We start from the raw sequence: 12,547 nt of genomic DNA on the forward strand, positions 1-12,547 counted from the left end.
GTCCAACTTGATCCTCAAGTTCACTCTTGAGTGAACTTGAGGATCAAGTTGGACGTGTCTGTCAATGGTTGGATTAAACTGAACTGAACTTGGACTAAACTCCAAGTTCACTCTTGAGTGAACTTGAGGATCAAGAACTTCAGGAGTAAGAAATGGCCCCCTATTACAATAGCACCTTTTTGTTGAGTGTCCTCAGACTAAACTCCACTGCAGAGGTGAAAGAATTAAATTGAGGCTTTTGCTAATGATGTAACCACACAACTTCTGTGGTGATCAAATGAACATAAAGTCTGACTTTAAGTAGGAATGAGTCCTTTTGATTAAGACATGTAGACCTGTTTTAGCATAACTCTGTTCCTGGGGGAAGGTGGTATATCATGCTAATAAAAGATGTCATTATGTCTGTGAATGAACCTAAAAATTGAATGAAACCACAATATTTTTTAACAGTCAACAGCTTTATTCGCCACATGCAGGTTGCCCTGCAGTGGAATGGACCCACCCCCCGACCTTACACACACAACACAGACATCACATGGGGACACAGGTCAGAGATCGGTAACATTATGTCTGTGAAGGTTCTCAGTCATCCAGGTCATCGTAGTCAAAGGAGCTTGCAAAGAAAAGCGTCTGGACTTCTTTAAGTTACTTGAAGACTTTTCACCTCTCATCCGAGAAGCTTCTTCAGTTCTAAGGTCAAATGGTGGGGAGTCCCAGATTTAAACCTAGTGGGAGTGTCCCCCCACAGAGGGACAGAAGGACCCCCTGATGATCCTCTAATCGCCTGAGCCAAGGTGTGAAACCAGTTTTGAGTTCCCTCCCCAGACGTCTTGCTGACACTGAACAGTAGGTTTTTGTCTCAACACCATGATATCAGGGCTCTCACCTCTGCTTTGGAAGCAGACTTGACGGTGGTATCATCTGCAAATTTAACTATAGTGTTGGAGCTGTGTGTGGCCTCAGAGTCATGGGTGAACAAGGTGTACAGCATGGGGCTGAGTACACATCCCTCAAGTCAAGATCCAGCTGCATAAGGAGATGATGTTGTGCAGATGCCAAAACTTCATGATGAGCTTGGATGGAATTATAGTGTTGAAAGTGGAGCTGTAATCAATAAACAGCATCCGCACACATGTGGTGTTATTGTCCAGGTGGAAGAGGGCAGTATGTAGAGCCAGTGCTATGGCAATATCTCTGGATCTATTTGGCCAACTGAAAAGGATCGAGTGTACCAATGTATGCAAACCAACAAGAATGTGATGCAGCTTCTAAGGACAATGGATAGGTATAAACATTGGAAAAAACAACTCATCAGTTGGTACGTTGAAGTTTCGGTTTCTTTTAGTGTCTCATCAGATCATCTTTTCATCTGTGTAAGCAAGTGGCTGTAAAGGAACCCAGACCTTGCTTGCTCAAAACTCAGATTCTACCAAGGTAAGAATAAAAAAAATATTATGGAAGAAATTCATTTGTATGCATATATTTGAGAATCAGGATACTTTATTAATCCCTAAGGGAATTATGTAACTCAGTGCCATCATGTGTGTGTAAAGCTCTTTTTAGATATTAAAAAGGCTGAATGATTGAATTCCACTGAAGATATTTAGATATTTAGTAAACATGGCTATACTAAAAAGTGTGGGTGGCAATATATGCTGCAGGATTACTTTTCAAACCTGCTGAAATAAAGTGTCAAGAATGCAGTTTAGCACAGACTGTAAGTAGAAAACGACCAAGACCCCCCATGCTTAATAACTGCAGAGATAAAAGAGCATCATATTTTACCTACGAGAGTGGACGAAATTATCTAAATTGTTGCTGTATGACAATAAAAAGTGAAAATGTCTATCTTAGTGTGCCACTTTTTACATAATTTAGCAGTTAGCACTTTTGTAACCGTCTTCTTAAACATTAATACAAAGATAACACCCATAAGTCGATACCAAAGGCTACAAGTGTTACACCTTAAGAATCTACTTACCCAACCCATCTCCCTGTGTGTGATTTTTTTTTAAATGCTGTTCATTTACATGACAAAAATATTTTTTTCACTTTATTCAAGCAAGCGGAAATTTGGACAATCTCAATTCAAGCTAAATTTGTAACACCTACAGAATATCTGAAGGTAGAGTTAGCCATGTACTTATGTAACACTTCCCTATATAAAGCTGGCTGCTCTTCAGTTGATAGCATTCAGCTATCACAGCTCCAATCACTAAGCTGTAAACATCTGCCAGAATCCATTTACCAGGTGAGTATTTTACATTTTATTTCAGTAATAATTTCAGAATCTCACTGTATTGTGAAGGTTAACATATCTTTAAAATGTAATTCTTAAAACCACCAGAAATCACTTTTTTTTTTTCTTTCTTTCTTTTTATTGCACCTAAAAGCATAATTTTGTGGTGTTTTGATTTCTTTTTTGTTTTTTGACAATGGAAACTGTTGTTTAAAATTCTTTAACCTTGCCCCAATCAGATGCAGGTCAATTACCTGTTCAGGAACATTTTTCAAAATCATTGTGCAAGCCACTATTTTCATATATATTGTAAACTGAAGATCCCAGATATTTTAAAAGCTGATCTAATTATGATATTTGTACTGAACACTACACATTTTAACGCTGTATCTAAAACATTCTGCTGCCTCTACCATAAAACAATTGAAGCAGTCTTTCAATCTAACCTTCATATTTAGGAAAGCTACAAAACATGTAGTTATGCTATGAGAGAAAGGTTTTGAGAGTGTGAAGAGAAAAACACTGTATTGTGTTTATTTAAAATATTTGTAGTTATCTGTGTTTTTGCCTCTTTCCCTCCATCTGACAGCTGAGATAGGCTACAGTTAGACATGTGGTCAAAAAACGGAGGGATAGATGGTGTGGAATGAGGAATGAGGTGTGCATTATTAGAAATAATCACTCTTCAGGTTTGATTCCTCTGGTTAAACACAGGATGAAGAAGCTCATCATTGATGTGGATGCTGGGGTGGATGATGCTATTGCCATCATGATGGCCCTCTCCACACCTGATGTGGATGTTTTGGGGATCACCTGCTGCTATGGCAACACATCTGTGGAGAATGTCCTCAGAAATGTCCTTCGTGTCCTGAAAGTCTGCGACAGGCTGGACGTAAGTTTGTGTCACGCTGTACGAGAGCCCTTCTACATGAATATGTTCGTAGATATGTTCTTACATCCAGCGTATAATACTCATACAGATTCCAGTGTACCGTGGCTGCTCAAAGCCTTTGGTGGACCATGAAAACCATGCAGATAATTTCTTTGGATCAGACGGGTTTGGGGACGTTCCAGATCCACACGCACCAAGCCTGGATCTGGTGCAGCAGAAAAAAGCCGAACAGGCCATTATTGACCTTGTGAACGCAAATGATAAAGAGGTGAGTGTCTGCACCATTAAGCTTCTTACATGAATGAAAATTGAGAGCCTCATTTTCCTGTGATATGTGTACACTAAGAACGTTGTAGCTTACACAGGGGTTGGGTAAAAATGCTGTGTGGAGAAGTAGGTGATCTCAAAATACATGAATACATTTACCCACTTTTTGTAAATGGTTTGTGGTTCTGATCAAATGTTTTATTTAAAGGCCCAGTCACAGATTATTTCAGCAGACATGCCTTGAAGTTTTCCTAAAAAAATATGTTGACATTTAGCTAAAAATTGTTGAACTCCCACACATGAAATTGCATCACTTGACTAATAAAAACTTGTTTAACCAGAGCTAATGATTTAATTGCTTTTTCATGGTGACCAGAAAAATGGATGTAGACACAATGATATCATCTGTTGGTTATGGATTGCAAAGGGTACAATGCACGTGATGTGAAAGAAGCCAACTCGTTGCGAAGTATCACAAAGTTGCCAAACACACATAAAAAAGCATAAGTTGAAGCTTTAATGCAGTTTAAATTTGGGAAGTCATAAAAATTATCTGTCAGTTGTCATGAAGTTTCAAGTGCTTAATAGACAAACTGCACCACTGGGCCATCCCAAACCAGTTTAATTCTCAATTCATTCTAAACACATTTATCAATAATAATTATTTTAAAAACTTGATGCATATATATTAAGAATTTTTCAAGGAAAATTATTATTTTACATCTGAGGGTTTGTTTTCAGCTCAAAGGTTGGTTAGCGGGCAATAAAATCATCAATTCAACTCTGTCTCCTGCCTTCAGGTGATCCTCATATCCACTGCCCCCCTCATGAACCTGGCTGCAGCAGTGCAGTTGGACCCTTCCTTGCCTAAAAAGCTTAAGGCGCTCTACATCATGGGGGGAACCATTGAAGGTGGTCTCCTCACAGAGTATTTCCTCTGTCTCTCATTATCCATTCGTGATTTTAGTCTTATAAATATCTGATATATATGAGAATGAGTGTGTGACTGTGTTTGTTTCTGTGTGCAGCCAGGGGTAACGTCACAATATGTGGAGAGTTTAACTTTGTGTGTGACCCAGAGGCTGCTTACATCGTGTTGGACCGCTACACATGCCCAACCTACATCGCTACCTGGGAGTTCACCTGCTGGAACTGCCTGCCATGGGTGAGGAGGGAAACAAGCTGAACGAGGGCTTCAGTTCTGTTCCAATGAATAATGTCTGAACAGTTTTAAAGTTTGAAAGGATCTCTGCTAACACTGAGTTTGTGTATAAAGTGGTATTTGACAATATCTTACAGTCTTTTTTTCCCTTAGTCTTTCTGTGACACCTGGTTATCTGTACATACTGAAAAATCAGACTTTGTGGAAAAGATTTTACGCATCTCAAGACAGGTAAGAGTGTATTAATTGACACGAAGCATCAAGCATTTAAGTCTTAAGTCCTCACTTTGTACAAGAAAATAAGCTCCAGTTAACAATGAATTTAACCCATCTTCAGTATTGCGTAAATATGCTCGCAGCCCTTTTGCTTAAATCTTGGTGCCCCACTGGTGACAACTTACAGAATATTATAAGATGTCTAAATACCTCTGACATACTGTGTGAACAGAAGTGTGAACAGAAACATGAAGAATTTAATCCCTGTGACGCCTACGCCATGGCTGCAGCCATCAATGATGCAGTCATACCTAAGAGTGAAGAGGCAAGTGACTGCAACTTTTTTTGTCAGGTTACAATGTAAAACATCTTAGCTGAAATCATTGTTTAATGAATTCTTTTGTTACTCATTCAGGTTGCAGTGACGGTGGAGTTGCAGGGGATCTACACTCGAGGCATGATGGTGCTGGACCGCGACGAGAAGCTGAAAAAAGAACACAAAGTCTTCATCATGAAGAACGTCGACTTGGAGAAGTTCAAGGAAATGTTGATTAATGCAGTCTAAAAGAGTGATGCTGTACACTCTGAGGCCTGAGTGTTATGATTAATAACAACAAATAAAAACTTTTGTGTTGCAGTCTCACAAACCATGTACAACATTCATTAAGAAACAGTTTGTCCAGATTGGTGTTGAAGAAGTTGACCAGTTCTCAACTGTGTAGTAGTAAATAGAGTTAATGCTGTGACCCAAATGTATCTGCATAAATGATCAGTATTTATTCAGGTTTAGGTATATGCATTTGCAAAATAGTTTTATGTGTGGTCAAATTACTTTGTATTTGTGTGTGGAATGAAGCGCATGCTAGTGAGTCCTCAAAAGTTACACACAAATGACTGCACACACATTTGTAAACCTTAGTTTATACTTGTGGATTATATTGTACACATTTGTCATGTTTTTGAGACATATTGCTCTCCATATGAGATGATACTACCACCACATTACTTATATCTTTATGTACATTTACAATGTAAACACAAAATATAATAAGAGACAAAACTGCAATAAGTACAGATTTTATTTGTCTGCATACATACAAATAAACACAGTAAAATAAATTTACAGTAAATGAAAAAAGGACCAGTAGCTCATGTGACTTAAGGGGTTTTGCAAGGCCAAGTTGCCCAAGATCATAACCCACCAACCTTAACTCCTGACCAATGAACCCTAACCCCTAGCCCATTAAACTTAACACCTTAACAGGCCACAGGCTATCAGCTTGATGTCTGTGCAAATCTGACAGGACAAAATGTCAGACTTTTGAAGCAAATGCAAGATAAAGTGACTGAAATGAACCAGGAAATGAAATTGGTACTTTTGCATTGTCTTATACATCAGGAGGTACTGTGTGAGTCAGCATTAAAAATTACCTGTGTTTTTGATGTTGTAACTAAAATAGTTAACATCATCAGAGTATGACTGCAGAATCGGAGCCAACTCCATGTACAGAATTCAGTCACAGAATTGGAACAAACATTTTCATTGTTGAAGTTTAACAAATCCAGATACAGATCAACTCTTGATATGATGATCACCTGTCTGCTGGCCTTCACATTTCCACTTCAGACCCTGAACCTAACTTTGAAGCACTCATATAAGTACACAACGGACTGGATTTCTGTCACTTATTGTCTTATCAGATGATCTTCTTATCTATTTGAGTGAGTGACTATCAAGGAACCAGATCTCACCTGCTCAAAGCTATAATTATTTGAGAAGTTCATTCACACACCCCTGTTCTCTGCTGGCCATCAGGGCGGGGGAGCTGGGAGGAGGTGTTGGTCGTCCGATTGGGATCTGGGATGCGGGGCCTCGCTGCTGCTGCGAGCCTGGGGCGGTCTGCTTGCCTCCACCCCTGGGGAAAGGGTAACATCTCCTGGGTCTAGGTGCCATTTCCCCCTCTAGGGGCGAGGGTACCTGGACCTGGGGTATAGAGTATGTTTGGGGAGTGTGATTGTGTGTACAGTGTCCATGTATGTCTATCCTTACGTTGGGTGAGTGCTGAGTATTTGTATATGTGTGCATGAGGGTGGGAATGCATGTTTGTGTCTGTGTGTGCCTGTTTGTCTGTGTCTATATGTCAGGTCAGGTCTTACACTCCACCTCTCTGGGAACTCCCAGGCCCTCCAAAGGCCTATCTCCCCTCACCACACTCCCTGCCGGTGACTGATGCCCTCAGGGGTCGGTGCGTTGGTGGTTCTTGGTGTCCGGGGCTGGGCGCTCAGGTATGTACCAGCTCACTCCCGGTGACTACTTGGCGGAGCCTGGCGCCTGTTGCTCGGTCAGGCCTCTTCCGGGGCAAAGGGGGCCCTCGGGCCTCTGGCCTCTGGGCCTGCAGCTCGGTTCACTCTGGCACAGCTGGCTGCCGGGAGAGCCGGTGGGCACGCCAGTGTAGCCCCCTCTGGCTTCTGCTCCGTGGCTACTGGGTGACCCCTCATCTGGGGCTCTCCTCAGCTCTTCCCAGGAGGGTGGCACGGATGCCCCTCCGGTGGTCCTCCTTGGGCTCTCGCACTCTGAGGCTTCTGGATGTCTGGAGCCTGGATCTCCTCCATGCCTGCTTCATGCCCTGGGGGACAGGCCTATGTCTCTCTATACATCCTCTAGCAGACCATTACATGGGGAAACCTTTTGAATACAAGCGCACTGATCCACACAGGTGTGCACACGGGTGTTCACTGTTCATAGACATAAACTACACCTTTATTGGCTGCTACCTCAAAGCACATTGTGCGCTGTCTGTCCTGCGTGATGCACAACAACATTCAATATTTAGTATTTACTGCTGTTTACACTTAGCTAGATTAATGCGATGGTGTTGTGTTTAGTATGTTGCTCTGTTGTTGTTTTTTTGCTTGTTTTCTCTTCTTTTTGTCTCAACAGGTGATCCAGGAGATTTTTTTTCCTCTTCTTTCTCTTTTTAAGTGCCCTTTCTCACTGTCCCTCTTCTCTTCTGTTTTTCTTTTCCTTCATCTTTCTTTCTCCCTTTCCTATCCCTCAGTCATGTCTGTCCCGTCTGCAACAACTGAAAATAAAATAAAATAAATAATAACAACAAAGGTCGATCAAATGGACCAATACGGCAAGGCCGTGATGATCCATTTGGCAAAGTAAATCCATTGGGTCTCCTTGTTGGTCTTCAGGCAACAATTCTGACGGCTAAAGAACCAAATGGGACAGGCAAAAAAAAAAAAAAGAGAGAAGTTCATTTTTATGCATGGATTTTACTCTGTGGCATGAAATGTGTGAGTTAAAGCTACATAAATCTTTCTGGTTTTAGTTATTAAAAGGTTTAATAATTGAACTCCAGTTATAAGACAGTTCACTTAAACAGCACTCAGCCACTTTTTAAATTACTAAATGTGGTCCCGCACTTTACAATAACACAGAGTTATTTCATTTTTGAATTAAATCATAAACGTGTAAGCAAAAATAAAGCTTTTCTTAAGTCTTCCTCAAAACCGTATGAACCGGTCTTTATGTTTGGTTATTTTCCACCAAAATCTCCTCATGCAAACATGTAAAAACTCAGATTGTGGTGGAGCAGTCGCTCATTTTATATTGGATTCCAGATGGCAAAATAAATAAATTAAATTAAAAAGTAAAGTTAAAGAGCTTCATGCATTTCTGCAATATAATCCAATTAATAACTCAAAAAAAGAGATAATGTCCTAGCAGAAAATAATAAGTGCATTTTCCTTTTTTTAATTCATTCATTCATTCATTTGCTTATACACTGTACCATGGCAGCAAGATATTAACAAACACAGGTTTACTGTTAAGTGTGAGTGCCAAAATATACTGAAGGATGACCTTTCACACCTGCTGAATCAAGTGTCAAGAATGCAGTTTGGCACAGCCTGTAATAATCATGAGTTAACACACATTTTCACAATCATGCTTCAGCCCTGCAGCGGTTTGTGTTGAACAGCAGTTTGTAGGAAATGTCGTTGAGATGCCAAACACCAACAGACACGTACAACCTGATCCTCAAGTTCACTCTTGCTTCTCATAAGAGTAAGAAATAGAACCCTATTACAATAGCATATTGTAGCAATAGCAGCAGCTTTTTGTTGAGTGTCCTCAGACTAAACTCCACTGCAGAGGTGAAAAAGTTACATTCAGGTTTTGGCAAATGAGGTGAACACAAACAAATTCTGTGGTGGTCAAATGAGCTTGAAGTCTGTCTTTATGTAGGAATGAGTTCAGTGTCCAATATTTCAGCAGTTCAGCAGCCTGATGGCTTGTGAAACTTTCCCAGAATCTGCCGGTGCAGGTCCGAATGCTCCTGTACCTTCTGTGTGACAGCTGGAGCATGAAGGATGTCTGGCCAGGATCAGAGAGGATCCTCTGGGCCTTCCTTCTAAAGCGCTGTCTGTAGACGTCTTGGATTGCTGGCAGTTCAGACCTGGTGATTGTTGCGCTTCTCTGACCCCCCTCCTTAAAGCTTTGCAGACCAGAGCATTACAATTGCCATACAGGGTTACCAGACAGGCAGACAGAATACTCTCGATAGAGTGGCGTATCATGCTAATGAAAGATGCCCTAATATATTTATATACGCTCTTCAACAATGAACTTAAAAGTTGAATGAAACAATGATATATATAATGCAGTCTGCACCCCATGTGTTGTGTTCTTATCTTTATAATATAACCAAGTTGTTTTCTATCTAAATGAAGTGTAGTTGTTTTTCAAGCACCAAAGTGCCACAGTCCTCTTAAAACCATCAACATCTTCGTCCTTTCTGTTTTTAAACTCAGTTATTGTTAAATACACCTGGGGAAAATCTGACAGCAGGAAGTTTGAATATTGCTGCTCTTGCATAAGATCACTATAAACAAAGAAGAATGTACCAAAGCTTTGAGGATAGTGGCCATGGATAAAAATTGGCAACAACAACTTGTTAGTCGGTATGTTGAAGTTTGGGTTTCTCTGGATCGCTAATCAGATGATCTTTTTATCTGTGTAAGCGAGTGACTGCCAAGAATCGAGACCTCAGACGCTCAAAGCGCACGTTCTACCAAGATAAGAAGAAAAAAATGTAACTGCTATGGCTCAGGAACAAGTCAAAATTCAGCTGCATAAGGAGATGCTGATGTGCAGATTCCCAAACTTCATGATGAGCCTGGATGGAATTATAATGTTGAAAGTTGAGCTTTAGTCAATAAACAGCATCCACACATGTGTTGTTATGGTCCCATTAGGAGAGGGCTAGGGTTGCCAACTATCCCATTTTAGCCAGGAGGTCTTGTATGATGAGCAAAAATTGGTTCCCTTAGTCAACCTTAAATCTCTGTATATTTACACTGTATATTTACATTGTACCCAGCTGGTTGTGCATTGTGCTTCTGGAATGCCAGAGTGTCCCTTATTTGATAGTTAAAAAGTTCATCTGTGAATCTATTTGGCCTGTATGAAAACTGAAAAGGATCAAGTGTAGCAGGCAGTGAAGATGTGATGTGAGCTTTGACTTTACACTCAAAGCACTGAATAACGATAGAGATGGAGAGACACGTCCAACTTGATCCTCAAGTTCACTCTTGAGTGAACTTGAGGATCAAGTTGGACGTGTCTGTCAATGGTTGGATTAAACTGAACTGAACTTGGACTAAACTCCAAGTTCACTCTTGAGTGAACTTGAGGATCAAGAACTTCAGGAGTAAGAAATGGCCCCCTATTACAATAGCACCTTTTTGTTGAGTGTCCTCAGACTAAACTCCACTGCAGAGGTGAAAGAATTAAATTGAGGCTTTTGCTAATGATGTAACCACACAACTTCTGTGGTGATCAAATGAACATAAAGTCTGACTTTAAGTAGGAATGAGTCCTTTTGATTAAGACATGTAGACCTGTTTTAGCATAACTCTGTTCCTGGGGGAAGGTGGTATATCATGCTAATAAAAGATGTCATTATGTCTGTGAATGAACCTAAAAATTGAATGAAACCACAATATTTTTTAACAGTCAACAGCTTTATTCGCCACATGCAGGTTGCCCTGCAGTGGAATGGACCCACCCCCCGACCTTACACACACAACACAGACATCACATGGGGACACAGGTCAGAGATCGGTAACATTATGTCTGTGAAGGTTCTCAGTCATCCAGGTCATCGTAGTCAAAGGAGCTTGCAAAGAAAAGCGTCTGGACTTCTTTAAGTTACTTGAAGACTTTTCACCTCTCATCCGAGAAGCTTCTTCAGTTCTAAGGTCAAATGGTGGGGAGTCCCAGATTTAAACCTAGTGGGAGTGTCCCCCCACAGAGGGACAGAAGGACCCCCTGATGATCCTCTAATCGCCTGAGCCAAGGTGTGAAACCAGTTTTGAGTTCCCTCCCCAGACGTCTTGCTGACACTGAACAGTAGGTTTTTGTCTCAACACCATGATATCAGGGCTCTCACCTCTGCTTTGGAAGCAGACTTGACGGTGGTATCATCTGCAAATTTAACTATAGTGTTGGAGCTGTGTGTGGCCTCAGAGTCATGGGTGAACAAGGTGTACAGCATGGGGCTGAGTACACATCCCTCAAGTCAAGATCCAGCTGCATAAGGAGATGATGTTGTGCAGATGCCAAAACTTCATGATGAGCTTGGATGGAATTATAGTGTTGAAAGTGGAGCTGTAATCAATAAACAGCATCCGCACACATGTGGTGTTATTGTCCAGGTGGAAGAGGGCAGTATGTAGAGCCAGTGCTATGGCAATATCTCTGGATCTATTTGGCCAACTGAAAAGGATCGAGTGTACCAATGTATGCAAACCAACAAGAATGTGATGCAGCTTCTAAGGACAATGGATAGGTATAAACATTGGAAAAAACAACTCATCAGTTGGTACGTTGAAGTTTCGGTTTCTTTTAGTGTCTCATCAGATCATCTTTTCATCTGTGTAAGCAAGTGGCTGTAAAGGAACCCAGACCTTGCTTGCTCAAAACTCAGATTCTACCAAGGTAAGAATAAAAAAAATATTATGGAAGAAATTCATTTGTATGCATATATTTGAGAATCAGGATACTTTATTAATCCCTAAGGGAATTATGTAACTCAGTGCCATCATGTGTGTGTAAAGCTCTTTTTAGATATTAAAAAGGCTGAATGATTGAATTCCACTGAAGATATTTAGATATTTAGTAAACATGGCTATACTAAAAAGTGTGGGTGGCAATATATGCTGCAGGATTACTTTTCATACCTGCTGAAATAAAGTGTCAAGAATGCAGTTTAGCACAGACTGTAAGTAGAAAACGACCAAGACCCCCCATGCTTAATAACTGCAGAGATAAAAGAGCATCATATTTTACCTACGAGAGTGGACGAAAGTATCTAAATTGTTGCTGTATGACAATAAAAAGTGAAAATGTCTATCTTAGTGTGCCACTTTTTACATAATTTAGCAGTTAGCACTTTTGTAACCGTCTTCTTAAACATTAATACAAAGATAACACCCATAAGTCGATACCAAAGGCTACAAGTGTTACACCTTAAGAATCTACTTACCCAACCCATCTCCCTGTGTGTGATTTTTTTTTAAATGCTGTTCATTTACATGACAAAAATATTTTTTTCACTTTATTCAAGCAAGCGGAAATTTGGACAATCTCAATTCAAGCTAAATTTGTAACACCTACAGAATATCTGAAGGTGGAGTTAGCCATGTACTTATGTAACACTTCCCTATATAAAGCTGGCTGCTCTTCAGTTGATAGCATTCA

The 12,547-nt window shown here is 40.4% G+C and overlaps 1 protein-coding gene across 1 annotated transcript; it reads left to right on the plus strand.

Moving 5' to 3' along the window:
- The first annotated feature begins 2,196 nt into the window (after positions 1-2,196).
- LOC146360843 (nucleoside hydrolase-like) lies at positions 2,197-5,615 on the plus strand. The gene is made up of 8 exons (XM_084922657.1): positions 2,197-2,251; positions 2,954-3,131; positions 3,220-3,399; positions 4,199-4,310; positions 4,427-4,563; positions 4,714-4,791; positions 5,009-5,101; positions 5,192-5,615. Exons 2-8 carry the CDS (start codon positions 2,955-2,957, stop codon positions 5,339-5,341), a joined length of 927 nt encoding a protein of 308 aa, XP_084778783.1. The 5' UTR covers positions 2,197-2,251; position 2,954; the 3' UTR covers positions 5,342-5,615.
- Positions 5,616-12,547: the final 6,932 nt, after the last annotated feature.

The sequence above is a fragment of the Perissodus microlepis genome, chromosome 23, assembly GCF_051167445.1.
Source record: "Perissodus microlepis isolate ML-2025 ecotype Zambia chromosome 23, ASM5116744v1, whole genome shotgun sequence".
NCBI classification, from domain to species: Eukaryota; Metazoa; Chordata; class Actinopteri; order Cichliformes; family Cichlidae; genus Perissodus; species Perissodus microlepis.

What these genes read in the sequence shown, in the direction of transcription:
- LOC146360843 (XM_084922657.1), top strand. Translation starts at nt 2,955, where the DNA reads ATGAAGAAGCTCATCATTGATGTGGATGCTGGGGTGGATGATGCTATT. An exon ending in TGAACGCAAATGATAAAGAG is followed by an intron (nt 3,400 to 4,198) that starts GTGAGTGTCTGC and finishes TCCTGCCTTCAG; the next exon opens with GTGATCCTCATATCCACTGC. An exon ending in TTTTACGCATCTCAAGACAG is followed by an intron (nt 4,792 to 5,008) that starts GTAAGAGTGTAT and finishes CTGTGTGAACAG; the next exon opens with AAGTGTGAACAGAAACATGA.